At 44.8% G+C, this 26,585-nt stretch overlaps 1 protein-coding gene across 1 annotated transcript; it reads left to right on the top strand.

The window, feature by feature from the left end:
• The first annotated feature begins 330 nt into the window (after positions 1–330).
• On the top strand, positions 331–26,585 carry LOC122932265 (small cell adhesion glycoprotein). The gene is made up of 4 exons (XM_044286577.1): positions 331–432; positions 18,968–19,048; positions 22,069–22,146; positions 26,004–26,585. The coding sequence occupies exons 2-4, from the start codon at positions 19,015–19,017 to the stop codon at positions 26,177–26,179; spliced, it is 288 nt and encodes a 95-aa protein (XP_044142512.1). The 5' UTR covers positions 331–432; positions 18,968–19,014; the 3' UTR covers positions 26,180–26,585.

Genomic DNA, 26,585 nt, shown 5'->3' with positions numbered 1-26,585 from the left:
CGCATACAGAGCGCTCTTTCAGAACGCTCAGGTGTGAACCCAGCGTTATGGTCCGTAGTAGGGGAATCCATAACGCGATTCTTCGATAACCCGAACTTTAGACGCCGAACTTAAAACACAAGTTCGCTCAACACTACCCGCAAACCTTCACCTCACATCTGGAGCTGGCGTCTTTACTGCAATAAAAAATAATGGCCAAAACGCACTAAAACCCAAAAGTGCAGAAACCCCTGTGTATAGGTGCATCCCTTTCCCCCATGTCATGGCTGCGGATCCCCCTGTGGGAGCTGGTGCACACGGACGGTGATGCTGCGGGCAGTGAAGGGTTACAGGGCGGCGCTGGGTGTGGCGGGAGCTCGTTATTACAGCGCCGCTCTGCACCTGTCCTATTATTTCTAGGCTCGGTGACTGACGGTGCGGAGACGTCGGACGGTGAGTAGTGGCTCCGGGGTCGTGTTCACCGCCCGGCGGGACGGACTGCTCGGCAGTGTTTGATTTGTAGAGCCCTCAGGGCGGGGAGCTCTGGCAGCCGCTCACACACTCGTGACTGGGTGTTGTGTGCTCAGCATAGGCGGCGGCGGGATGAGCCTGGAAGCGCCCGAACTAAAGTATCTATGGGAAGTCCAGCAAGCAGATGGCCTGCCCAGCAGACATGTACATAGGGCAGCGTGGGTCAAAATAGCAAAAGGCGCTTTATGACATTAGTGAAGGAGTAGCTAATGTCAGCCAATCACGTCGCTGCTTTTAATCTCCAGCCCTTAATTGACATGAGAGCTGCCATCTGATTGGTCACTGTCAGTTGCTTCCACTGTATGAGGAGCAGTGAGTGTAGATGTATGTGTGTGTATATAATAGATATATACAGTGTGTGTGTATATGCCACTATTAGTATCTCCATGGATAGTATATACTGTGGGGGAATTTATGCCAGTGCTGCTTTGTTTGGTGCATCTCTGAATATGTACTTAGGCTACTTTTACACCAGAGTTACTGGATCCGGCAGGCTTCAGCAAAAACGCTTCTGTTACTGATAATACAACTGTCTGCATCCGGTTGTATTAGATTTAACTTTGGCAAGACGGATCCGTCATGAACTCCATTGAAAGTCAATGGGGGCTGGATCTGTTTTCTATTGTCAGAGAAAACGGATCCGTCCTCGCTGACTTTCATTGGGGGTCATGATGGATCTGTTTTGCTCCGCATCTGATGACTGAAAGAAAACTGCAGCATAGTGCGGTTTTCTCTCCGGTATGAGAACGGAATGCATTTTGGTGCACTCTGTTCTGTTCAGTTATGTTTTTTTTTTTTACCCGCCCACCAAAGTTGCGTCCTTGTAGATGAGCTCTCAGGTGGGTATGTCGGTGCCACTGGGGCTGTTGGTAGACTCTGAAGAGACCTGAGGCACTGGCAGAGCAGGACTCGGACACAATAGATGGTGGTGCGTGCTGTAATACATGGGTGCCATTCTGTGGGTATTCCACATCACGGATGCGGACCCATTCACTTGAATGGGTCCGGAGATGCGGAACGAAGTACTATGTTTTTTCCGTTCAGCAAAAAGACAGAACGTGTCCAATCTTTTTGCGTAACGGCCAGATCGCGGACCTATTAAAGTGAATGGGTCCGCGATCCGCTGCGGCTGCCCCACAGACTGTGTTCATGCATTGCGGCCTGCATTTTGCAGGCCGCAGCACAACCACCGGGTGCACATGTTCGTGTGCAAGGGGCCTTAGTATGTACGGGTGACTTGAATTATTCCTTCCCTTGTGCATAACTTTACATTTCAGTGTTAAACCTCATCTGCCCAAGCCTCCAATCTAGCCAGATCCCTCTGTAGCAGTATACTGTCCTCTTTAGTGGTAATTACTTTACACAGTTTAGTGTCATCTGCAAAAATTGATATTTTACTGTGCAAGCCTTCTACAAGATCATTAATAAATATATATTGAAGAGAATAGGGCCCAGTACTGACCCCTCAGTGACCCAATCTGAGTGTGTACTGTAAATAACCACCCTCTGTTTTCTATCACTGAGCCGGTTACTTACCCACATACAGACGTTTTCTCCCAGTCCAAGCATTCTCATTTTATGCGGTACAGTGTCAGAGGCTTTGGAGAAGCCCAGATATACGACATCCATTGATTTGCCGCGGTCAAGTCTAGAACTTGCATCCTCATAGAAATGGATTAAATTAGTTTGACATGACCGATCCCTCATGAAGCCATGCTGATATGGTGTTATTTGCTTATTTTCATTGAGGTACTCCAAGATAGCATCTCTTAGACAACCTTCAAACCGTTTACCCAAGACAGATGTTAAACTTACCGGCCTATAGTTTCTGGGGTCTGTTTTTTTTTTGGCCCTTTTTGAATATTGGCACCACATTTGCTATGCGCCAGTCCTGTGGAACATTCCCTGTCAGAAGAGGTCACAATAATGCCTGTACAAGCGTCAGACGCCTGTTCAGGCCCTTTTACTCCCTGGAAAAAGTCTAAGGCGTACCAATACGCCTTAGACTTTTCACTGCTATTCATCAGCGCTGTGAACGGCACAGACAGCGCAGCGATGCTGCTGCTTGAAACAACCAGTAACAAGGCTCCTTACAGTAAGGAGCTTTATTATTGGTCAGTTTGAGCGGGCTGCCGAAGCTCATGGCACACCACTCTGAAGGGAGGAAGGAGGTGCGCGATCCTTACTGGGAGGGTAAGTGGCCTTGCGGATCTGAGTGCCTTGTTTTCCTCTAATAATGAGTCTGCAGCGCTCAGCCGAGCGCTGTCTCTCCTCCCTGCTGAGTGCGGTACTGAAGACGGCCTCAATAGAAGGTCTAGGGGACCGTCTTCACTACGGCGCTCAGCAGTAAGGAAAAGTGGCTGAGCGCTTCAGACTCCTGCTTATAGAAGTCAGCGGGGGTCCCAGCGCTGGACACGCCAACAGGAGACCTCCATAACTGACAGACCTGTCCCCCTTAGACCTCTACCTATGTCACTTGTCAGCTTTCTTATGAATCCATCAAGGATTCATTGCAGCATGTTCCATCAGGCGCTGAACTAGACATATTGTTTGCTATAGGGATTTCTTCTGGAATGCGGCGCCGCATGGTGGCACATGGTGCTACAAGGACTGCATGTGGCCATTTACAGCCTCCAGCACATACAGTCCCTCTGCCAAGTGCATGAAGTCTTTGCTGTAAAACTGAATAATCCAATAACCACAGCGGTGGTGGCAATTTTGTGGCATTAGATGGGGCAACAGGGTCATGGAAGATGAACTCCCCTTTATAGCAAGATCAAGCATAACACACAATAACAGCCTCTAGATCAGGGATCAGCAACCTCCAGAACTCCAGCTGTTTTGAAGCTACAACTCCCAGCATCCTCCTTTCACTTCTTTGGGAGTTACAAGAACAGCTGAGCACGTGCGCACACTGGGTGTTGTAGTTTCACAGCAGCGCTGGAGTGCCAATGTTTGCGTGATGACATCATCCAGATCCACAATATGTGGCCCAGAGAACACTAGAACATGGTAACCAAGGTGGGACCCCCAGCGATCATGTACTTGAAGGGGACATGTCTGTTTTAGTAACGACTTGCATTTCCCATGCAATAACAATTCTGGGGAGTCAAATTGTGACTCTATTGTACTATTCCTCTATTATTCCCACTAGAACTTATGACCTAATTGCTAGTAGTCTGCAATAAAGGTCCAGTTGGATGTTGACAGCACTGATTGAATAATGTCAGGCTGTGCAGGGACACCCCCCATCTGGACCTTCACTGCAAACTGCCAGCAAGTCATTCATAGCTAATAACAAAACATAAGGTCATAAGAATAGATGCTCCAGGATTGTTATTACATTGGGGGAGGGGGGGGGGGGGTGTAAGTAGTTACCAAAACAGACAAATCGGGAGAGGTGAGGGGTCCTCTTTAACGACAGGTGAGAAATATTGATCTTGGGACAAACCCTTTAAACCTCATAAAATCCTCAGTGGTGCCGACCCCTCAGTGCAACAGTGACCTCAGCAAAATTTGAACTGTACTTCTTCCTGGGTCAGACAGGACACTTTTAATGCGGAATTTACTTTTACATTCTGCATGTCATCTGAGTTTATTTTCCTCAATGACTACAGTGGAGATAAAAAAATATTTAATAGCTTTGCTTTCTCCTCGTCGCTCTCTGCGACTCCTCCATCACTCTGTAAAGGGCCGACGCCTTTAGATTTATACTTTTTACCATTCGTATAATTGAAGAACATTTTGGGGTTAGTTTTGCTCTTTAATCTCTCGGTCTCTAGTTTGGCTGCTTTTATTTGTTTTTTACATATTCTATTTTTTCCCTTAGTTTTTCAGTGCTACCTTTCTGCCCTCCTGTTTTAGTGATTTTTAAATGCTTTCTTTACAGTTCTATTATCCACATTGTTGTGTTTTTGTTTTTGTTCCTTAACCCTTTCATGACCAAGGGTCATTGATGCCCCAATGTCCAGGTCAAAATTTACAAATCTGACATGTGTCACTTTATGTGGTAATAGCTTTGGAACACTTTTACTTATCCACGCCATTCTGAGATTGTTTTCTCGTGACACATTGTACTTCATGATAGTCATATATTTGAGTCAATATATTTCACCTTTATTTATGAAAAAATCCCAAATTTACCAAAAATTAGGAAAAATTCACAATTTTCCAAATTTCCATTTCTCTGCGTCTAAAACAGAAAGTGATACCTAATAAAATATTTATTACTTAACATTCCCCATATGTCTACTTTATGTTGGCATCATTTTGGAAATGTCATTTTATTTTTTTAGGACGTTAGAAGGCTTAGAAGTTTAGAAGCAATTCTTAAAATTTTTAAGAAAATTTCCAAAACCCACTTTTTAAGGACCAGTTCAGGTCTGAAGTCCCTTTGTGGGGCTTACATAGTTGAAACCCCCATAAATGACCCCATTATAGAAACTACACCCCTCAAGTTACTCAAAACTGATTTTTACAAACTTTGTTAACCCTTTAGGCGTTCCACAAGAATTAAAGGAAAATGGAGATGAAATTTTAAAATTTCACTTTTTTGGCAGATTTTCCATTTTATATATTTTTTTTTTCTTTAACACATTGAGGGTTAACAGCCAAACAAAACTCAATATTTATTACCCTGATTCCGCGGTTTACAGAAACACCCCACATGTGGTCGTAAACTGCTGTACGGGCACACGGCAGGGCGCAGAAGGAAAGGAATGCCATACGGTTTTTGGAAGGCAGATTGTGCTGGATTGGTTTTCTGAACGCCATTTGTTTTTTATTTTTCTGCCGATCGTCTTGTGCAGGGGCTCGTTTTTTGCAGAAAGTGTTGAGGTTTTTATTGGTATCATTTTTGGGTACATAGGATTTTTTGATCATTCATTATTACACTTTATGGGGCAAGGTGACCCAAAAATTGGCTGTTTTGGAACAGTTTTCGCTTATTTATTTTCACAGCGTTCATCTGAGGAGTTAGGTCATGTGATAGTTTTATAGAGAAGATCGTTACGGACGTGGCAATACCTAATATGTATACTTTTTCTTATTTATTTAAGTTTTACCTAATAATAGCATTTCTGAAACCAAAAAAATGATGTTTTAGTGTCTCTATAGTCTGAGAGCCATAGCTTTTTTATTTTCTGGGCGATTGTCTTAAATAGGGTATCATTTTTTGCGGGACGAAGTGATGGTTTGATACTATTTTGGGGGTCATAAGCCTTTTTGATCGCTTGCTGTTGCACTTTTTGTGATGTAAGGTGACAAAAATAGCTTTTTTGGCACAGTTTTTTTTAAAATTTATTTTTATGGTGTTTATCGGACGGGGTCCATCACGTGATATATTTATAGAGACGGTCGTTACGGACGCGGTGACACCTAATATGTGTATTTTATTTTTTCATTTTTTTATACGAAAAGGCAATGTCGTTTTTTTTTTTTTTTTTACATTTTTATTTATTTATTGATTTATTTTTACTTTTATTATTTTCACTTTTTTTTTATCAGTTCCCTCTTGGATCTTGAAGATCCAGTGGGGCTGATAGTTGTACTATACTTTGCAATGCTCTTGCATTGCAAAGTATAATACTTCCAGACTGCCTGTAGGTGGCAGCACTGGACGCCTTTGCCATGGCAACCAGACGCTTTTGCAAATCACAGCGCTGCAGCCCCGATGGTGGAGAGGGGGAGCCCCCTCCCTCTGTTAACCCGATGGATGCCGCAACCGCAGCATCTATGGGGTTACAGGAGAGTTGACACTCTCTGCTGATGGCGGCGGCTCAGGAATGGTAACTAAGTCATTGGTGGCACAGTGTGCCCGGCCCTCTCTCCTCATTGGCGGCGGCAGCAGCAGCACAGGGGGAGGGAGACTGCATCTTTCTCCCCTGTGCTGCTGAGGGAACATGAGGGCGCTCACAGCAGCGCGCTCATGTTCTGTGATACTAGACTGCGCAGTCCAGTATTGAAAAAAAATTGAGATCCCGCTATCGTATCGGTACACAAACAGTATTGGTAGCAAAAAAAAGCTAAGTGTGGAAATAGCCTGGGACGGATCCGTCCAGACTTTCAATGTAAAGTCAATGGGGGACGGATCCGCTTGAAGATTGAGCCACATTGTGGCATCTTCAAACGGATCCGCCATTGACTTACATTGTAAGTCTGGACGGATCCGCACGCCTCCGCACGGCCAGGCGGACCCGAACGCTGCAAGCAGCGTTCAGCTGTCCGCCTGTCCGTGCGGAGGCGAGCGGAGCGGAGGCTGAACGCCACCAGACTGATGCAGTCTGAGCGGATCCGCCTCCATTCAGACTGCATCAGGGGTGGACGGCTGCGTTCGGGTCCGCTCGTGAGCTCCTTCAAACGGAGCTCACGAACGGAATACCGAACGCTAGTGTGAAAGCAGCCTTAGGTATCGAAATTTCGATACCCGCAACAACCCTACTGTGCATGAGGCCTTAGGGTTTGCACAAGATTAGTTGCTTGCGTTTTTTTTTTTTTTTTTTGTTTTTTTTTGGTTGTGGGTTTTGTTTTTTTTTTGGGGTTTTTTTTTGCAGACCTGTTGACTTCAATTGGTCCGTGGACCACATTTTGCAGCCAAGCATAGGACATATTCTATCTGTTGTGGAACGGACATACAGATGCGGAAAGCACACGGATAATCAATGTGCTGTCCACATCTATATATCTTTTCTGCAAAAGACAGAACATGTCTTGCTCTTGGCTACAAAATGCGGTCCACGGATCCATTGAAGTTAATGTGTCCAAAACAAAAAAACAGATGCAGCATTGAAGTCGCACTGATGTCATCCTTTATTTTGCAGACGGCAAAATGCATATGGTCATGTCCATGAGGTCTAAAGTTCTAATGTTTTCCTAGAAACATTTCTAACATTGTACAAAAACCATAATTGATAACGCCACTCGCTCTATAAAATCTTTCTGCAGGGAAAACGAAGAAAAACTCGCAGAAATCTGCCTTCTGAATGTGCCCTGATGGACCTTGTACCATCGGATGTCCTCTGACTTCTACAGGCTTTTACTGGTCATTGTATGAATGCAGATACAGCACATTTGGCCGCAGTTGTCCATGGCAATTAGTTGAGTTCATGCAAAAATGAAAGCTGAAGTCTACCAGTTTTAATGCAGGAGGCTCATGGCTACTCCTGTTGTGTATGTCAGGCCTGACACCAGCATGTAAATGTATTGTATGTTGTGCAGTAAATTGTGACTGGCTTTCGCTAAAAATAGAGATTAGCAAATCGGATCTTTCCTGAATTTCACAAAAATTCTTCCAAACGAGTTTGAAGTTTTGGTGTTTTGCTTAGTGTGAATCAAATATTTTACTGCCTATCTAAAGTACGTTAAAAACTCTCTATTTAATAATAAAATTAAATCTCCACACGAATAGGCTCGGTGGGGTGAATTAGAATATATCAAACTATATTATGTTGATTCCTAATAACACCCTACCATTAGAACTCCTTTATGTTTAGGAGTATATAAATATTAGTGCAAATCCTCTACTGATCCTAAAAGGATATTCCTCACGCTACACATTACGGGGCTGTATACCATTAAATCAGTGCTATGTAGGGTCCCATAAATAGAACGTGAGATCACTAGTAAGTTCACCATCATAGAAACTCCTTCATGTTTAGGAGTATAGGATCCCGCACTTAGAGGATTTGTCACTGTTGGGTTCAGATATAGAAGCGAGCGTCAGTCTGCATATGTTTCCTATGCTGCAGTGAATTGCTCGACGCGTTTCCCTATCCGACTAATGTCGGTATGTTCATCTAGAGAGCATTAGACCAAGTGCTTTAGCCGATGCCATGTATTGTAACCCTGGTGGTGGGTCTACAACAATTATGCCAAGCACTTAGAAGTCTACTGACTACAAAGACGCTGCACGCTTCTGATGTCATGCGTGCAGCAACGAGCCTCCGGCATGTATTGGCCGTGACGCGTGCGAGGTATGCACTTGTTTAACCACTTCAACCCTGCTAGCTGAAACCCCCTTAATGACCAGGCCACTTTTTACACTTCTGCACTACACTACTTTCACCGTTTATTGCTCGGTCCTGCAACTTACCACCCAAATGAATTTTACCTCCTTTTCTTCTCACTAATAGAGCTTTCATTTGGTGGTATTTCATTGCTGCTGACATTTTTACTTTTTTTGTTATTAATCGAAATGTAATGTTTTTTTGCAAAAAAATGACATTTTTCACTTTCAGCTGTAAAATTTTGCAAAAAAAACGACATCCATATATAAATTTTTCGCTAAATTTATAGTTCTACATGTCTTTGATAAAAAAAAGTTTGGACAAAAAAAAAATAGTTTGGGTAAAAGTTATAGCGTTTACAAACTATGGTACAAAAATGTGAATTTCTGCTTTTTGAAGCAGCTCTGACTTTCTGAGCACCTGTCATGTTTCCTGAGGTTCTACAATGCCCAAACAGTAGAAAAACCCCACAAATGACCCCATTTCGGAAAGTAGACACCCTAAGGTATTCGCTGATGGGTCATAAAAAATTCTAGGAACTCGCCATGCCCCTCACGGAATACCTTGGGGTGTCTTTCCAAAATGGGGTCACTTGTGGGGTAGTTATACTGCCCTGCATTCTAGGGGCCCAAATGTGTGAAGTACTTTGCAATCAAAATGTGTAAAAAAAATAAATAAAAAAAAATGGCCTGCGAAATCCGAAAGGTGCTCTTTGGAATGTGTGCCCCTTTGCCCACCTTGACTGCAAAAAAGTATCACACATCTGGTATCGCCGTACTCAGGAGAAGTTGGGGAATGTGTTTTGGGGTGTCATTTTACATATACCCATGTGAGAGAAATATCTTGGCAAAAGACAACTTTTGACTAAGATATTTATCTCACCCAGCATGGGTATATGTAAAATGACACCCCAACACACGTTCCCCAACTTCTCCTGAGTACGGCGATACCACATGTGTGACACTTTTTTGCAGCCTAGATGCGCAGAGGTGCCCAAATTCCTTTTAGGAGGGCATTTTTAGACATTTGGATCCCAGACTTCTTCTCACGCTTTAGGGCCCCTAAAAAGCCAGGGCAGTATAAATACCCCACATGTGACCCCACTTTGGAAAGAAGACACCCCAAGGTATTCAATGAGGGGCATGGCGAGTTCATAGAAATTAATTTTTTTGGCATAAGTTAGCGGAAATTTTTTTTTATTTTTTTTTCTCACAAAGTCTCACTTTCCGCTAACTTAGGACAAAAATTTAAATCTTTAATGGACTCAATATGCCCCTCAGCGAATACCTTGGTGTCTTCTTTCCAAAATGGGGTCAGTTGTGGGGTGTTTGTACTGCCCTGGCATTTGAGGGTCTCCGCAATCATTACATGTATGGCCAGCATTAGGAGTTTCTGCTATTCTCCTTATATTGAGCATACAGGTAATGAGATTTTTTTTTTTTTTTTTTCCGTTCAGCCTCTGGGCTGAAAGGAAAAAAAATGAACGGCACAGATTTCTTCATTCGCATCGATCAATGTGGATGGAAAAATCTCTGCCAAAAAAAAAGGGAGGGGAAAGGCGTCTGCCAGGACATAGGAGCTCCGCCCAACATCCATACCCACTTAGCTCGTATGCCCTGGCAAACCAGATTTCTCCATTCACATCAATCGATGTGGATGAATAAATCATTGCCGGGATTTTTTATTTATTTTTTTATATACAAAGTGTTTGCCAAAGCATAGGAACGCCGCCTCCTCCTCAGCTCGTATGCCTTGGCAAACGTATCTTTTACTGAAGAGTAGAAATCTCGTCTTGCAGCGCCACATACACCGACTTGTGTGTAATCTGACAGCAGCGCAATGCTTCTGTCAGAATGCACATCAGTGCTGCAGCTAGTCGATCGGTTGGTCCACCTGGAAGGTAAAAAAAAACCAAAAAAAAAACAGGCCGCAACACAATAATTTTATTAACTTTGGAACCGAACATATAAATTTAACTTTTTGAACTAAACGTTAACCTTTTTGCTTACTGGTTTTTTTTTTTTTTTTTTTTTTTTTTTTTTTTGTTTACCTTTATAGAACAAACCTCCTCCTTCCCCATGGGTCAATGTGCAAAGCGCAAATCGCCCAAAGATGTGGCGAAGTGCGTTATGCACTTTGTCCCAGGTGAAAGGAGAGGTTTGCAGCAGCTGTGAGTGAATGGGCCCTAATAGCCCTGTGTGCCTGTCCTGGTGAGAGGTGATCCCTATGCTAAGTGTACCTGTGTGTGGTACTTCCGGAAACACTCTCCAAAGCATAGGGCAGGGTGGTCAGGACAGAAAAAGCGGGTGTCACGCCTTATTCCACTCCTGCTACAGATACAACATTTTTTTCGGGGTGGCGGTCGGTTTGAGGTACCAGGAACGACACTGGAGAAATGTCGCTCGTGTAGACGGCTATCTACACTGGTGGATGGGGCCACGGAACCTCCTGGGTACAGGAGGTTCGCGATGATCTCTTCCTGAAATTTGAGGAAGGATCCTGTTCTCCCAGCCTTACTGTAGAGAACAAAACTATTACAGAGCCAATTGAATCAAATATACAGACACCTTCTTATACCAGCGTCTGGTTCTGCGGGACACTAAATACGGAGCCAACATCTGGTCATTGAAGTCCATCCCTCCCATGTGAAGGTTATAGTCGTGGACTGAGAGTGGCTTTTCAATGACACGGGTTGCTCGTTCAATTTGGATTGTCGTGTCTGCGTGAATGGAGGAGAGCATGTAAACATCACGCTTGTCTCTCCATTTCACCGCGAGCAGTTCTTCATTACACAATGCGGCCCTCTGCACCCTTGCAAGACGGGTGGTAACGAGCCGTTGGGGGAAGCACACGCGGTGCCACAGGCGCCAATCCGTTCTAGAAACAAATGCCTAAAGAGGGCCACAGTTATGTAAAAATTGTCCACATAAAGATGGTACCCCTTGCCGAATAAGGGTGACACCAAGTCCCAAACTGTCTTCCCACTGCTCCCCAGGTAGTCGGGGCAACCGACCGGCTCCATGGTCTGATCTTTTCCCTCATAGATCCGAAATTTGTGGGTATAGCCTGTGGCCCTTTCACAGAGCTTATACAATTTGACCCCATACCGGGCGCGCTTGCTTGGGATGTATTGTTTGAAGCCAAGGCGCCCGGTAAAATGTATAAGGGACTCGTCTACGCAGATGTTTTGCTCAGGGGTATACAAATCTGCAAATTTCTGGTTGATATGGTCTGAGGGGCTGACTTTTGTGGAGCCGGTCAAAAGCTGGGTGGCCTCTGGGACTGGAGGTGGTGTTGTCGCTAAAGTGCAGGAAACGCAGGATGGTCTCAAATCGTGTCCTGGACATAGCAGCAGAGAACATGGGCATGTGATGAATTGGGTTCGTGGACCAATATTATAGCAATTCATGCTTTTTTGTTAGACCCATGTTGAGGAGAAGGCCCAGAAAAGTTTTAAATTCGGAAACTTGGACTGGTTTCCACCGGAAAGACTGGGCATAAGAGCTTCCCGGGTTGGCGGATATAAATTGTGTGGCATACCGATTTGTTTCGGCCACGACTAAGTCCAAGAGCTCCGCAGTCAAGAACCGATCTGAGCTGTCTCAACCCGAACTCCAGACTGGGCGGTGAAAGGGGGAACTACAGGTACGGCTGAAGTTGGGGACTGCCAATCAGGGTTTGCCAGCACCTCAGGGATTCTAGGGGCTCTACGGGCCAGTCTTTGCGGTGGCTGCGACGGGGTCACTACTGCTCGTGCCACCGTACCAGCTTCAACGGCCCTTCTGGTGCTCGCCACTTCACCAGGTTGTACGGCAGTGCTGGTACTAGGTCCAGGAAGGGCTGCGCTGCTGGTGTATGCCTCACCACGTAATCCGACAGCACCAGCCCCACTCTGCTGCCTTTGAAGCGCAACCTGTGGTCTAGCGACACGGGGCCGGGTACGCCTGGTGCTATCAGGGACCTCAGCCTCCTCGTCCGAACTTTGGGCCAGAGAGCCACTGCTTTCTACAGGTTCGTATTCTGACCCGCTGGATTCATCAGATGAGGGTTCCCATTCCTAATCCGACTGGGTCAGAAGCCTGTAGTCCTCTTCAGAAGAATACCCCCTGTTTGACGTTTGGGCAACTAAATTTAGGGGTATTCCCTGAGACTAGCCAAGAAAAAAAGCAAGCCTGTCTTGCAAAGGGGAGGCTAGCGAAGTACCGGAGGCCGCTGCGGTTGATAAAAAAAAAAATCAGTTTTGATATTTTTTTATCGCCGCAGCGCTTGTAAAGTGAATGTGCAGTGATAAAAAAATAAAAATAAATTCACGGGCGTGGGTGAACGCACGTGTGGGCGACCGATCAGGCCTGATCGGGCAAACACTGCGTTTTGGGTGGAGGGCGAACTAAAGTGACACTAATACTATTATAGATCTGACTGTGATCAGTTTTGATCACTTACAGATACTATAAAAGTACAAATGCTGATTAGCGATACGCTAATCAGCGAATAAGGGACTGCGGTGGGCTGGGCGCTAACCGATCGCTAAACTACCTAACTAAGGGACCTAAACTAACAGTCAATACCAGTGAAAAAAAAGTGACAGTTTGCACTGATCACTTTTTTCCTTTTCACTAGTGATTGACAGGGGTGATCAAGGGGTTAATTGGGGTGCTGGGAAATGATTTGGGGGCTAAGTGTGGTGTTGGTGTGTGCTCCTCTGCTGGAACCAACTGACCAAAAGAAGGAGCAGAGGAGCACAGCAGCCATATAACCACATCATATTTACTAAATATGATGTGTTATCTGGCTGCTGATTCGTTTTTTTGAAAATCAACAACCTGCCAGCCGCAATCATTGGCTGGCAGGTTGATGACGAACTTGTCTTTTAAATTTTGCCGGCCCGCGATGCGCATGCGCGGGCTGGCTTTCCCCGAAGTCTCGCGAGAGGACGCACCGGCGCGTCCACCCAGAGGAACAGGACCGCCGCAAAGACTCAATCCTGCGTACAGCGGTCCTGAGCAGGTTAAATGGCGAAAGCTCCTCCTCCTGCTGTCGTCATTACAGGGGGACGGACAGCCCATTGCACAGTCATCAGCGTCGGCTCCGCCTGCTCCCAGCTTCATTCATTGCTCTGGCAAGGGGGGGGGGGGGGGGGGGGGGCTTATACACTTGTGACGTTTGCTTGAGTCACCAAATAAGGCGGGGACAAGTAACCCATGGATTCACTTCAAAGTACAGGTACATCCAGTGTTTATATGATCGGAACACATATTAATAAACAAAATGGATCCCCAGAATGAAAACGGGGAGAGCCCGTCCTATAACATGGAAAACAATTATTTATGTATAACCAGATACAGCATGGGTAAAAAGTGGTACCAATCCATGCAGTCCCGATAAAGTCCCCATAACTTGCAAACGCGACCTGGTTACTAAGGATATGGGACATATTGGAGTTCTATCTAATAAGATGTATATCGAAAAAACACATTAAGAACCCAAAACAACCCAGGTAGGTTCCATAAATAGAAAAGAAAGGTCCCGGAGGCAATAGAGATCCTCTAAAAGCTCTTCTTTATTTTTCACATATGAATAACGGACACAGCCACATCGTTCACAGCATAACGTTGACGCGTTTCGGGTTGGTACCCTTAGGTTACGACTAAGGGTACCAACCCGAAACGCGTCAACGTTATGCTGTGAACGATGTGGCTGTGTCCGTTATTCATATGTGAAAAATAAAGAAGAGCTTTTAGAGGATCTCTATTGCCTCCGGGACCTTTCTCTTCAAGTTACCTGCAGCCTGCTAAGGGAACACTCCCCTAGGGCCTCTGGAGCCGGGATCACATATTCCACCAGGAAGGTGAGCTGGACTAAGTTTTCTCTCAGGTTCCATAAATAATCAAAGGAGATAGACGTGAAAACAGATCATTCATTGCGTACAAGAGTATTCAGATTAGGGACATGAGAAAAAATTCTCACATATCCATTCAGGGGGGAAAAGGTATTTATTCAATAAAACATGCGTATGAGATCGCATCATTAAGACCTTTGGGCTTAAGTGTTTAGAGTGATGATCCACTGTGCCTCCTTCCTGAGAAGCAGTGTATCAATATGGCCTCCCCTAGGTGGTGGTCTTACATGTTCGATACCCTGAAATTTAAAGCAGTCTGTGATATCAGGATGACAAGTTGCCACATGTTGTGCAACAGGGGTGTCACTAAAAATTCTGATCTTCAATAAATGTTCCCCTATGCGCCTCCTGAATTCACGCTTGGTTTTCCCTACATATTGTGTACCACAAATGCAGGTTTGTGAATCAAACTAAATGGTGTCCACCATTTTACTTTTAAATTTGGGTACACTGACGAGAAATGGTGCAGTGATTATGGAAGATCACATAACAGAGAAGGGGCCCTGACTGCCATAGATTTCTGGCTGGCACACGGACTGCCGGAGGAGGCATGTCTCCTCCAGCAGCGCAAGCCCTATTAAGACCAGTACAAGCACACACACGGCCCATGTAACAGTCGTGTATCTGACCTACTGTAATGTACATCGTATTGGACTCTGTTCAAGTACGAATTTGTTCTTTCAAAAAATAAAATTAATGAAATTGTTTTTCAAAAACTGCATGTGTCAGTCGTGTGCCTGAACTAACGTACATTGGCCTAGATTTAGTAATGTGCCTGCAGCACGCAAAAATCTGTCTTAAAAGTGGAGCATATTTGGCGTATCTGGAGTTTCTAGTTCCACAATTTCCCTACATGCTTGAATGGGGCGAGGTCGAAGAAGCACCAAAATTGTGCCACAATTTTGGCATAAAAATCAGTTTTTATTAAGCCAACCAGTAGATGGTGTAGTCAGAGAAAAGTGGTCATCCCTGCACCAGGTTTATCATCCAGCCTGAGCAACAGAGATACATTTTGTTGTACGTCTAGACAGCCGGTCTAAGCTTATGCCACTTTTTGCATCAGTAAAATTTTAATTGTTGTCTTGCAGTTCCAGGTTTTCACCAAAATTGATAATTATCTTGTCTCCACAAAATCCATGCTGATGCACACCACCACAGCAGGTAGCATGTTATTTTTCAGCTTGGGCAGTGGCAGCTCATCAGAGAGGCATTTTGCGTACTCCTATCCTTCAAAGAGGCCACCAGATTTATCAGTATGGACATCGGCAACATCAAAGATGTCATCCCTCCTGATATTTATATTAGACGAAATGCCCACGCTGATGCAGCGAGGGATGGTGGCCTCCCTGTTGTGGACCTGCATGAAGGGAGTGAAGGAGGATAAGGAGCTACCACTGGATGGGGTGTTGGTGGTGCAGAAGGACAAGGCTTATGATGACAACAACATGGGCCATGACCAATCATCACAGAGGGGGCAGAGCTGTAAAGAACTGGGTCCTAGGGCGCGCTGGAAAGCTTAGCTTGCTGACAGGCATATCCTTAGCATCAGGCAAACTGCCCACTGGATAGCCATGCTTTTAGACCCTTGCTATTAAAGCAAAAGGGGGTAATGTATGTTTGTTTTTGCCAAAGTGGAGGCAAAATTGCTGTATTAGCAGAATACACTGTTCACAGCTTTCAGCGAGCAGATGCCAGCCACCCATGTGTTGGACCAGCAGGCCCCACTGAGTCACTGACCTCCTGCAGTCTCTGCTACTACAAGTGGCCCATTCAGTTTCATAACCACAATGGAGCAGTTTTTATATGTACAGCCTGTACATCCTGTTCCCTAACCCCTATGGACTTTGGGGCAGGTAGATTAGAAGGTTGGCTGGAACTGGCCCAGTTTGTGCTCTGTACGGTCTTGTCCAGCCTCCAATGTCAATTTGGAGAGGGTTTTCTGCAAGTGTACAAACATCACATTTTTCAAAATGAACAAGGCATGGATCAGTGAGTATTTTCACACCTCCAGCTGAGGCCAACGAATAGATTGAGCTGGTGATAAATGGCCACTGTGAGCAATCGTCCACTGCCGCTGTCTGCCTGTCATCATGTACTGTATGGCTGCTGCTTCCCGTACTGCCGCTACCCCTATGCAGCTGCACATCTGCCTTGTCTGTTTGTGTTTACCCATCGCTATATATGTCGGTGTCACTCTGACATTATTTACTTGTTTATTTGCTGTGTTTGAGACTTAAAGCGGGAGGAGGGTGTAGAAAAAAGTTCTAGGAAAGACCTCAGTGTCATACCAATTTTAAGGCCAATTGGATAAATTTGGACCTGAATTAAATTATTTGACTGATTTTGTTAGAATCAGCCCTGTAACATTTTTCAAGAAACCTTTTACTCCAGTGCACTTCAGATTTAAAGTGCTATCCCACCTGAATATTTGACACATTGATAGGATACGCCATAAATATGTAATAGGTGGGATGAAATCTGCATGTAAGGCATCATGCACATGGCCGTTGCCCAGCCGTGCCCTCGTTTTGGCCCGCAAACAGCACTTTAATGAAACAGAAGCACTACGGAGTGTTTCTGTGGGGGTTTCTCTCCGTGCCTCCACACTGCAAAAAAAAAAATAGAACATGTTCTATAATTATTTTTATTTTTTTTGCGATGCAAGTGGATCACTGACCCACTCAAGTTGAATGGGTCTGGATACATCTGTGGAATCCGCATGGATGTTACCTGTGCGTTGAGGACCGCAAATTGCGGTCCCTAATGCATGGAACAACTGTGTGCATAAGCCCTAATGTGGATTTTGCTGGTCCAATCTCTCCAATGTGGTGCCCAGGCAGTGGCTGCCATGGCCTGTCCTGGAAGCCCCATAGCACACTAGTCTAGGGCTTGGCAAATACCAGACGCCTTACATGGCTGCCCCCAGTAATCCGGGGAGCTCCTGGCACTCTGCCGCCTATACGCGGAGTTCTCGGACAATCTGGCAGGGAAGGAGTTACCCGGATACGCCCACTCACTGGATGCATTCCTTCTCCCTGGCTGTAGCGCTGTCCAGTCGCGCAGGGAGAAGGAACACCCAGGAGAGAATCCTCCCCATTGCTCCGATAGTAATTAGCATATTGAGCAGGAGACAGTAATGGGGCACGGCGGGCGAACGGAGTGGCGCCCAGGAATAATAGTAAGTGCTGGGACATCTCTGGGCGCCGCTCTGTGTAGCCTGCTACTTAAATTCTGGCCCCATATAAGGTTGTCTTTATAACACATAATACAGGCAGGTGCCGGCAGCAGAATCGCATAGCTGGCACCCTGCCTCTGACAGGGAGCTGTGATCAGTGGCAGGTAACCCCTTAGTTGCGGCACCTGAGGGGTTAACTGCCGCTGATCTGCTGCCAGTACCCGCCTCCTGTCTTAAGGGTTAATTATCATTGGTGGCGCAGTGCTTCCACCCCATTAAAATCATTGGTGGCACAGTGCGCCTGCCCCTCAACCCCCAGTATTAAAATCATTGGTGGCAGTGGCCACAGGGTCCCCTCCTTCTCATTGATGGCAGTGGCAGCTTCAGATCAGAGCCCCAGCTGTGTAATCCCGGGGCTCCGATCAGTTACCATGGCAGCCAGGACACTGCTGAAGCCCTGGCTGCCATGGTAACCTCCCTGCTGCTGTGTACACATAGCAGCAGGGACAGTGTGAGGTCCTATTCACCCTGATAGAGCTCTATTAGAGTGAGTAGGACAAGGGATTAAAAGATCCCAGGCTCTGGCCCCTAAGGGGGGAAATGGTTATTAAATAAAAAGTGTAAAATTTAAACATATTAAGTATAAATCACCCCCTTTCCCAATTTCATATATAAACAATAAATAAACATATCACATATTGCCACAGCAGAAAAGTCCAAACTATTAAAATATTTTAAAAAATCTATTCGGTGAACGCCGGAACAGAAAAAAAAAGAAATCTGCATGATTCGCCTTTTTTTTTAATTTATTTATTTTTATGCGGAATGCACGTGGCTTTTTTTGTTTATTCTCTTGCGTGGTATCGAGTATCGCAATACTTTTTTTTATGGTATCGAAATCGAATCAAAAATTATACTCTGCACACTGCCGCTGTATATGTTGTTAATGCCCAGGTTGTTTGGTTCTAGACTTCGTTATATGTTTTTGTCGCTGAAAATAAGGCTTTAAGGTAAATGGGGGGGGAAAAAAAGCTTCTAACTTTTTGTAGCTGGCTCCTAGATTCCAAGGAAATTTTGTCAAGCCCTGGTTGAGTCACTCAATCTCTGTGCATGCAGTGGGGTCATCGCTGGCCAGGGACTGAGGGTACAGGCCTGTCAGAAGGTGCCCATAGCTTCCCTGATCAGCAGGGCCATGTAGTTGAGACATGACGGCTGCTGCCTCTGCTGTATTTTTTTCACCTTTTTGCCCAGTGTGTGACGTTATATTGTAAAATGGCACAAATCCAGACTTTAATTTTACCAAAACTTTTTATAGGGGTTTATAAATGAGGGTTTCTCCGAGCTTATTAACCTACATTGCCTATGATTTACTCTTTGCAGGATTTACCACAATATACACCAGGCTGACTACTGAAAGGAGGTTAATTATGGTACTTTTAACCACCGTGACTTTTCCTACAGGTAAGACTACGTTCTTTTATGGCCCTTGATGCCCAAATTCATTACTTTGTGTAAAGAAATGAAAGGCAGCGCCCTCCAGACCCCTGGCACCTGTTCAGCTCTTCGCGTTAGTATTGTAGATCGGGGTGCATTTTACAGCTGCATCCATAGATGTACAATGAGATGGTGGCAGTCTTTTTGACATTTTTACTTGCAGCATAAAACTTTTATATTTATTTTTTTTATACCAGTTATGCATGTGCCCTCAGCCTGCCTGGAATTCATCTGACACGCACCACAGCCCTAACTTCTAAATACAAAACCATTGTGTTAAATGCTAACTAGCTCTTCTACCGTTTCTACAGTTAGGCCGAATGCACACGGCCGTGTTTGCGGCCGAGAGCGGGCCGTGAAAACCCTGCCGGGATTCATGCTGACTGCTGGAGCGCACGGCGTCATGGGTTGCTATGACGCCGTGCGCTTCATGCAGCCGCTCCTGTACAGTAATACACTATACTAGTTACTTGCCAAGCTGTTATCCGGGAGGATGGGTCCACAGTGATGATCCTGCAGGTTCTGAGTTAATCTACATACGTCAGAAAAAGAAGTTAGCTGTATTTCAGAATATGTCGGGCGTCATGGGGAGCTGCTCCTTGAGACAGGTCATGCTGGCCAGCCCACCGCATGGCTTGATTGATGTTCCTCAGGTTGGGTACATTATCACAGGTCGCCTTCAGTGAGAAGCGTAGTGAAGCAAGGTAGCACCTGCTTCTTCTGTACATGTGCCTCATGCCAGTGGAGATGGTTTGTGATGACCTGTCCAGATGGTAAGACTTCCAAGAGCAGCTCCTCAATGGCTTCTGACACACATTGGGTTACAGAAATCTGATTTGTACTGACTCTTAGAAACCTACAAGATCATCGTTCAGAAGCTTTTCTGGATAACAGGTTAGTGCAGTTCAGGTGTCTAAATCCAGCTGACAGCCTCACGTAAGGATATATCCACATGACCAAAATTCTGCAGCAGGGGAAAAAAAAATATTTATATATCCGCAGCATGTCTGAGTTTTGTGCGTATTTGTTTCCAAATGCACACATTACAGTCCTATAGGAGTGCATCAAAAATGCAGGGAGGAAGGAATACACACATAAATCCTGAAGCAATACTGATAGTATATCATCAGTAATCCAGAACCAGAATACTGACTGATTTCAATACACTTGTGTGAAAGTGGCCTTAGTCTGGGTTCACATCTGCTCTATTCCAGCGGAGGAACCTACTGTTGGGGTTCATCGTATCCAGTCTGGCATAGCTGGATACCACCGTTCACTGGTGGATCACCATTCGGTGTAATGGGATTGGGCGGTAATCCAGCAGCTTTCTGGCATATATGCTTACTTTCGGCCGGACAAAAATGTTGCGTGTAGTACAACGAATAAGTCGCATATTAGATATAAAGTCACACGTCTACCTGCCAATGTGACCATTTTAACAGTTGTTACGCTGCCCAACACAAAGGAGACTAACAGAACTATGCCACCCCTACAGTGGAGTAACAATTAGAATATTTGTGCGCATAATTCATGCCTAAAGGAGGTACACCTACATAAGTAGGCCAAAACATTTGCTGAAAAACAGCTTTAGGCCTCTTGCACACGACTGTATGGCTTTTTCTGTATTTTAAAGTCCGTTTTAAATGGATCAGTTTTTTGGTTTTAGTAGTGTTTGGTTGGTTTCCGTTTATGATCACTTTTTTGCGGATCAGAAACGGAAGCATACAATAATGTTTAAACAGTATGTACATTAAAGAAAATTGGGCTAGGCATAACATTTTCAATAGATGGTTCCACAAAAAACGAACGGATATGGAAGACATACAGATGCATCTTGTTTTTTTTTGCGGAACCATTGACTTGAATAGAGCCACAGAACGTGATTTGCGGGCAATAGGACATGTTCTATCTTGGAACGGAAGACATACGGAGTACCTTCCGTTGTTTTTGCGGACCCATTGAAGTGAATGGTTCCGCAAACAGAACACACAAAGAACGGAAACTGGGGAAAAGAAATGTTCACGTGCAAGAGGCCTTAGTCTAAAATTGAAAATTGTCGAATCGGGTGCAAATGCCTCCAAAACGGGCACTTTCTTTAGTAAATGCGCCTAAAAAAATCTAAAATGAAAAAAGTTAGACTAAAACAGGCGCAAAGCACTATAATAAATGACACCCATTCACTTATCTGCATCATTGTAGGGTAGCAGCAATGCTGCGTGAAAATTCACATCTGCAGCATTTCAATCACGTGTGGACCTGTCATTGCTTCTGTAAGGAGCGGGTGGAGGTTTCATAATTAGTGTCTTACTATGGACACACTGGCACATTTTGATGGTGGTGCCCTGATCTCTGCTTGCATCCTCTGATCTTTGAAATATGAAAGTTGAAATCTGATTGGTTATGTGCAAAACCACTATGTGGTCTACACCAGCGCTCATACACGTAGAGCGGTTTGTAACATGTTTTGGTTACTCAGTCGCTATGGATGTGTAATGCAACAACTATTACTTTGCATCCTTACATCCATCCTAAAGACACACTGGGGGAGATTTCTCAAAACTGGTGTAAAGGAAAACTTGTAGCAACCAATCGGGTTCCACCTTCATTTTTCAGAGCTCCTTTAATTAAAGGTGGAATCTGATTGGTTGCTACGTGCAAGTAATCCAGTTTTCCTTTGCACCACTCTTGCTAAATCTCCCCAATGTGTGCACCAGGTGGACTTGGCAAAACGTGTGCAAAGGAAGTGGAACAGGAGCTCATGCAACCTAACTGGCAGGTATACTATACTATACTATATTCCTATAGTGCGATGCATTTTGTTTAGTTTTAAGCCAAAAGTTTGAGTTTATGATCCACTGGCTTACACATAGTACCATATGCCCATCTAGTGGCCCTAATTTGAAGGTGCAGGGTTTGAATTTTTTGTAATTACTCCAGAAGACAAGCATAGTTGCAATACTATATCATGTCAAATTTATTTTATTTAGGGCAATCTCCATCAGACATGAAGGAAACCACAAGCTCTTCATCTGGCATGGACAGTTTTGACAAAGCTCTCGTTGGAGGTAATGGACTCCTGGAATTTTACAATTCCAAAACCGCTGGAGATGTTGGACCTAGATGTTTGTACTTCATTAACAGATTGACCATGTTGGGCTACTTTCACACTTGCGGCAGTGTGATCGGAACTGGCCACCTGATCCGCCGCTGACTGAAAGCATTTGTGAGACAGATCTGGATGCAGATCCGTCTCACAAATGCATTGCAGGGGCGGATCCGTCTCTCCGCTTGTCATGCGGACCGACGGATCAGTCTTGTACTTTTTTTTTTTTTTTTCTTCTAATTTTTACCGATCTGCGCATGCCGGAATGACTGATCCGGCATTCCAGTATTCTGAATGCCGTATCTGGCGCTAATACATTCCTATGGGGAAAAAATGACGGATCCGGCGTTCAGGCAAGTCTTCAGTTTTTTTTCGCCGGAGAGAAAACCGTAGCATGCTGCGGTTTTCTCTTTTGCCTGATCAGTCAAAACTACTGAACTGAAGACATCCTGATGCAAACTGAACGGATTACTCTCCATTCAGAATGCATGGGGGTGAAACTGATCAGTTCTTTTCCGGTATAGAGCCCCTAAGATGGAACTCTATGCCGGAAAAGAAAAACGCAAGTGTGAAAGTACCCTTAAAGATGGTTTGATTCCAGTTATTTGTTTAGAGAATAGGATTTTGAACAATTTTCTAATATACATCTATTTAAAATGCAAACCTTTCATATCCGCACAGTAACCTATCTCTAAAGAAGAAAAAAATGGTATGGCCCATTTTAGTCCTGTAAAATCCATCCATATGAGAGCTAAATCCAGTTTAAGCACTTATTTACAGTGTTTGTTCAGTGACTTTCATCAGTGATTGTGAGCAAAAACCAGGAATGTTGTTTTTTAATATCCTTTCCTGACATCCACCATACATGTACAGCAGATGACAGGCCAGTAAAGGTATTAAACTGCTGCTGAGTGCCTGCTGTTTTACACGGCAGACACCCAATGGCAGAGACTATGCTGTTTAGACCTTTAAACCGCTCGGATGCCATGGTCAGTTGTGACCGGTGCATCTAAGTGGTCATTTACTGGAAGTGCTGCACTCTGGTGACAGACTTCCCCCACAACAAGATCACGGGCAGTCTTAGGCCTTCTGAAGACATTCATCATTGGTATCTTCGCATCGCAAAATGCGCAAACTATAAAAAAATAAAAAAAAATAAAAGAAATTGAAGATGCAATGTTTTATATTTTAATTCTTTGGGGGGGAAGAGGGGTGGATGGATTTTAAGGCGCGTCCCTCAGTGATGTCACGTGCTTGCGCCGCCTGCTTTATGAATGAAGCAGGCGACGGGCACACGGAATCTGTGGATGGCACAGTTAAGGGGTGGGGGTCTGTGGATGGCACTGTTATGGGCTGGGGGGCACTGTTATGGGGTGGGGGGGCTCTGTGGATGGCACATATATAACCAGCCACAGATCCCCCCCCCCCCCCCCCAATAAGTGTCCATCATCCACAGATCCCACCATACTATTTACAGTCGCGCGGGGGGCGCAAAATGTTTTCTTCTTCCTAGGGGGGGGGCATGACAGAAAATAATTGAGAAGCACTGCACTATTCCTATAGTGCAGTGCATTTTATGGCAGTGCTATACTGACATTAACCAGCAGGCAGCGCCAGAGAGGGGCAGCCTGCTGCGAAATGCTGAAGGCAAATGATTGCGGGGTGCCGATTGGTTAGAGGGGGAGTCCGTTCTCTCTGTAATCACTTACATGTGAGTGCCATTGTCTGCAGCATGTAAAGGGTTAATGACCCTGATTAGCGCTCCTGCCTGTTCAAGCTGAGAGATGTGAGAGCCGAGCCCCCGCTCTTCATTGTACGGGAGGCCTGTGCAGCGCTTAGACTGAGGCGCTGCCTTTTTACTCCCTCTGTATGCCATTGGCACCATGCAAATTAGATTGCAAGGTGCTGATGCCTCCAGCACTTTTGGCGCTGCCTGCTGCCTGCTGGTCAATGTCAGTGTAGCACTGACCTAAAATGCATTGTACTATAAGAATAGTGTAATGTATTTTAGAAAAAAGACGCGGATCTGCTCAGAATGCATCAGTCTGGCAGCGTTCAGCCTCCGCTCCGCTCAGCAGGCGGACACCTGAACGCTGCTTGCAGCGTTCGGGTGTCCGCCTGGCCGTGCAGAGGCGTGCGGATCTGTCCAGACATACAATGTAAGTCAATGGGGACGGATCAGTTTGAAGATGACACACTATGGCTCAATCTTCAAACGGATCCGTCCCCCATTGACTTTCAATGTAAAAGTCTGGACGGATCCGTTCAGGCTACTTTGACACTTAGACATTTTTTTAACAATATAATGCAGACTGATCCGTTCTGAACGGAGCCACCGTCTGCATTATATGAGCGGATCCGTCTGAGACGGATCCGCTCTGAATGCTAGTGTGAAAGTAGCCTTAAAAAGTAAAAAAATCCATTACATATTTTTTTCCATTGAAACAAAAATTGCAAGAATAAAATCTCCTCCACATATTTGGTATTGCCATGTCAGTAAGTACCCGCACTACGCAGTTATGTAATTTATCCTGTATGGTGAACACTGTAAAAAACAAACTGAATTGCTGCTCTTTGCTTATTTGCCACTGGAGATGAGCGAATTTCATATTTTGAAATTTTGCTTGGTGGTAAAAGCAGAATTGTGTTATGGATACCGCTACCATGGACCATAAAGCAATTCTATGACTGAATGCCTTTAGAGGCATTCCGTTATTCAGTCCATCATAATAAGTCTATGGGCTGCATAACGGATCTGTCCTCTCCTGCATAACGGAAATGGGACGGATCCGTTATGCAGGCCATAGACTTCTATTATGACAGAATGAATAACGGAATGCCTCTAAAGGCATTCAGTCATAGAATTGCGTTATGGTCCATGGTAGCAGAATCCATAACACAATTCTGCTTTTACCACCAAACAAAGCGCAAACTAATTTCATAACCCTAAATTTGCTCATCCCTATTCGCCACCCAAAAAAAATGAATGGAAAGCAATCAGTGTTATGTAACGTAAGGCCCCCTAAGTGGCCGCAGTAAAAAATGGTTTCTCTTAGGGCTTGTTCACACGAAGTCCGCAATGCAGACCCATTCACTTGAATGGGTCCGCAATCCGTCCGTTCCGCAAAAAGATCGGGCACGTTCCATCTTTTTGCGGTGCGGAGGCACTGAATTGAACCTCAGGAAGCGTTCCGTGCTTCTGTTCCGCATCTCCGGATTTGCAGACCCATTGAAGTGAATGAGTCTGCATCTGTGAGGCAGAATGCACACGGAACGGTGCCAGTGTATTGCAGATCCGCAAATGCGGTCCGCAATACTGCGACAGGCAGCACACGTTCGTGTGTTTCCGTGTCCCTTCCGTTTTATTTTTATTTTTGCAGATAGGATGCAGACCCAATTATTTCAATGGGTCCGCAAAAAAATAAAAAAATAAAAATGCGGACATCACACAGTGTGCTATCTGTATGTCCGTTCCGTAGCCCCGCAAAAAAATATAGAATATGTCCTATTTATTTATCTTTTGTTACAATGGATCCGCAAAAAAAATGGATGTCATCTTTTTTTTGGCGGATCCACAATTTGCGGACCACAAAACGCATACGGCTGTGTGAATCTAGCTTTGCCCACAGGGTTTTTGTTTTTGGGGGAAGGGGGCTGGATGACTGTAAGGGATGGGGACGACACCGCACTCTGTCAGCCCCATACAGCTAAATGGGACTACAAACCGAAATGCCGCCTTTTCGTCCCCTGCTTTCTGTAGCTTGTATGTAGCAGGGTTGCCCTTTATATTCAGTGCTGTAATCCTCCTTTTTCTTCTAGGTGTAATAGCTGCTGTCCTCTTAACATTGCTGATTGTGCTGGTGCTGGCTGCCGTCTACTTGTACAAACACAAGGGCAGCTACCGAACCCACGAGACGGACGAGGAAGGGGAGGCACACAAGGCTTTACAAGTGAGCAGTGACTCTGGAGAAGGAAAGCAGGAATACTTCATGTGATCTGCACCAGAAGTTATGGACTCAATCACTTTCCTATTTATTTGGTCTTCTGTCTCTGATCTAAACTAAGAAAAAAATGTACTGGAGCATAGAGCACGCTGGATGCCTTGCTGTGGACACGTAGCTTTGCAACAATTCCCCCCCACCCCCTTTCTAGCAGCAGTTTGACACTATCCATACTGCATTTGTCCCCACCTAGGTATTATTTTTGCACCATGTGCTTCTACCACTTATGGTTATGGATGTAAATACCACCGTTTTTAATTTTTAGCGGTGATTTTTATTTTTTTTGTAAAAACATTTGATACAAGAATCTCTTCTAATCATTAATTGTTGACAGTTGTGTTATTTTGCATCCATGTCAGATCCAACTTTTTCTGAAATAAAGTTTCTTACCTTCCTTTTA

This window comes from Bufo gargarizans, chromosome 3, assembly GCF_014858855.1.
Source record: "Bufo gargarizans isolate SCDJY-AF-19 chromosome 3, ASM1485885v1, whole genome shotgun sequence".
Classification (NCBI taxonomy): Eukaryota; Metazoa; Chordata; class Amphibia; order Anura; family Bufonidae; genus Bufo; species Bufo gargarizans.
Note: the sequence above shows the minus strand (reverse complement) of the source record. Positions and strands in the feature narration are given on the sequence as shown.

Coding starts and splice junctions, on each gene's coding strand:
- LOC122932265 (XM_044286577.1), top strand. CDS start 19,015: ATGGTACTTTTAACCACCGTGACTTTTCCTACAG. Junction 19,049..22,068: donor CACCGTGACTTTTCCTACAG/GTAAGACTACGT, acceptor TATTTTATTTAG/GGCAATCTCCATCAGACATG. Junction 22,147..26,003: donor TGACAAAGCTCTCGTTGGAG/GTAATGGACTCC, acceptor TTTTTCTTCTAG/GTGTAATAGCTGCTGTCCTC.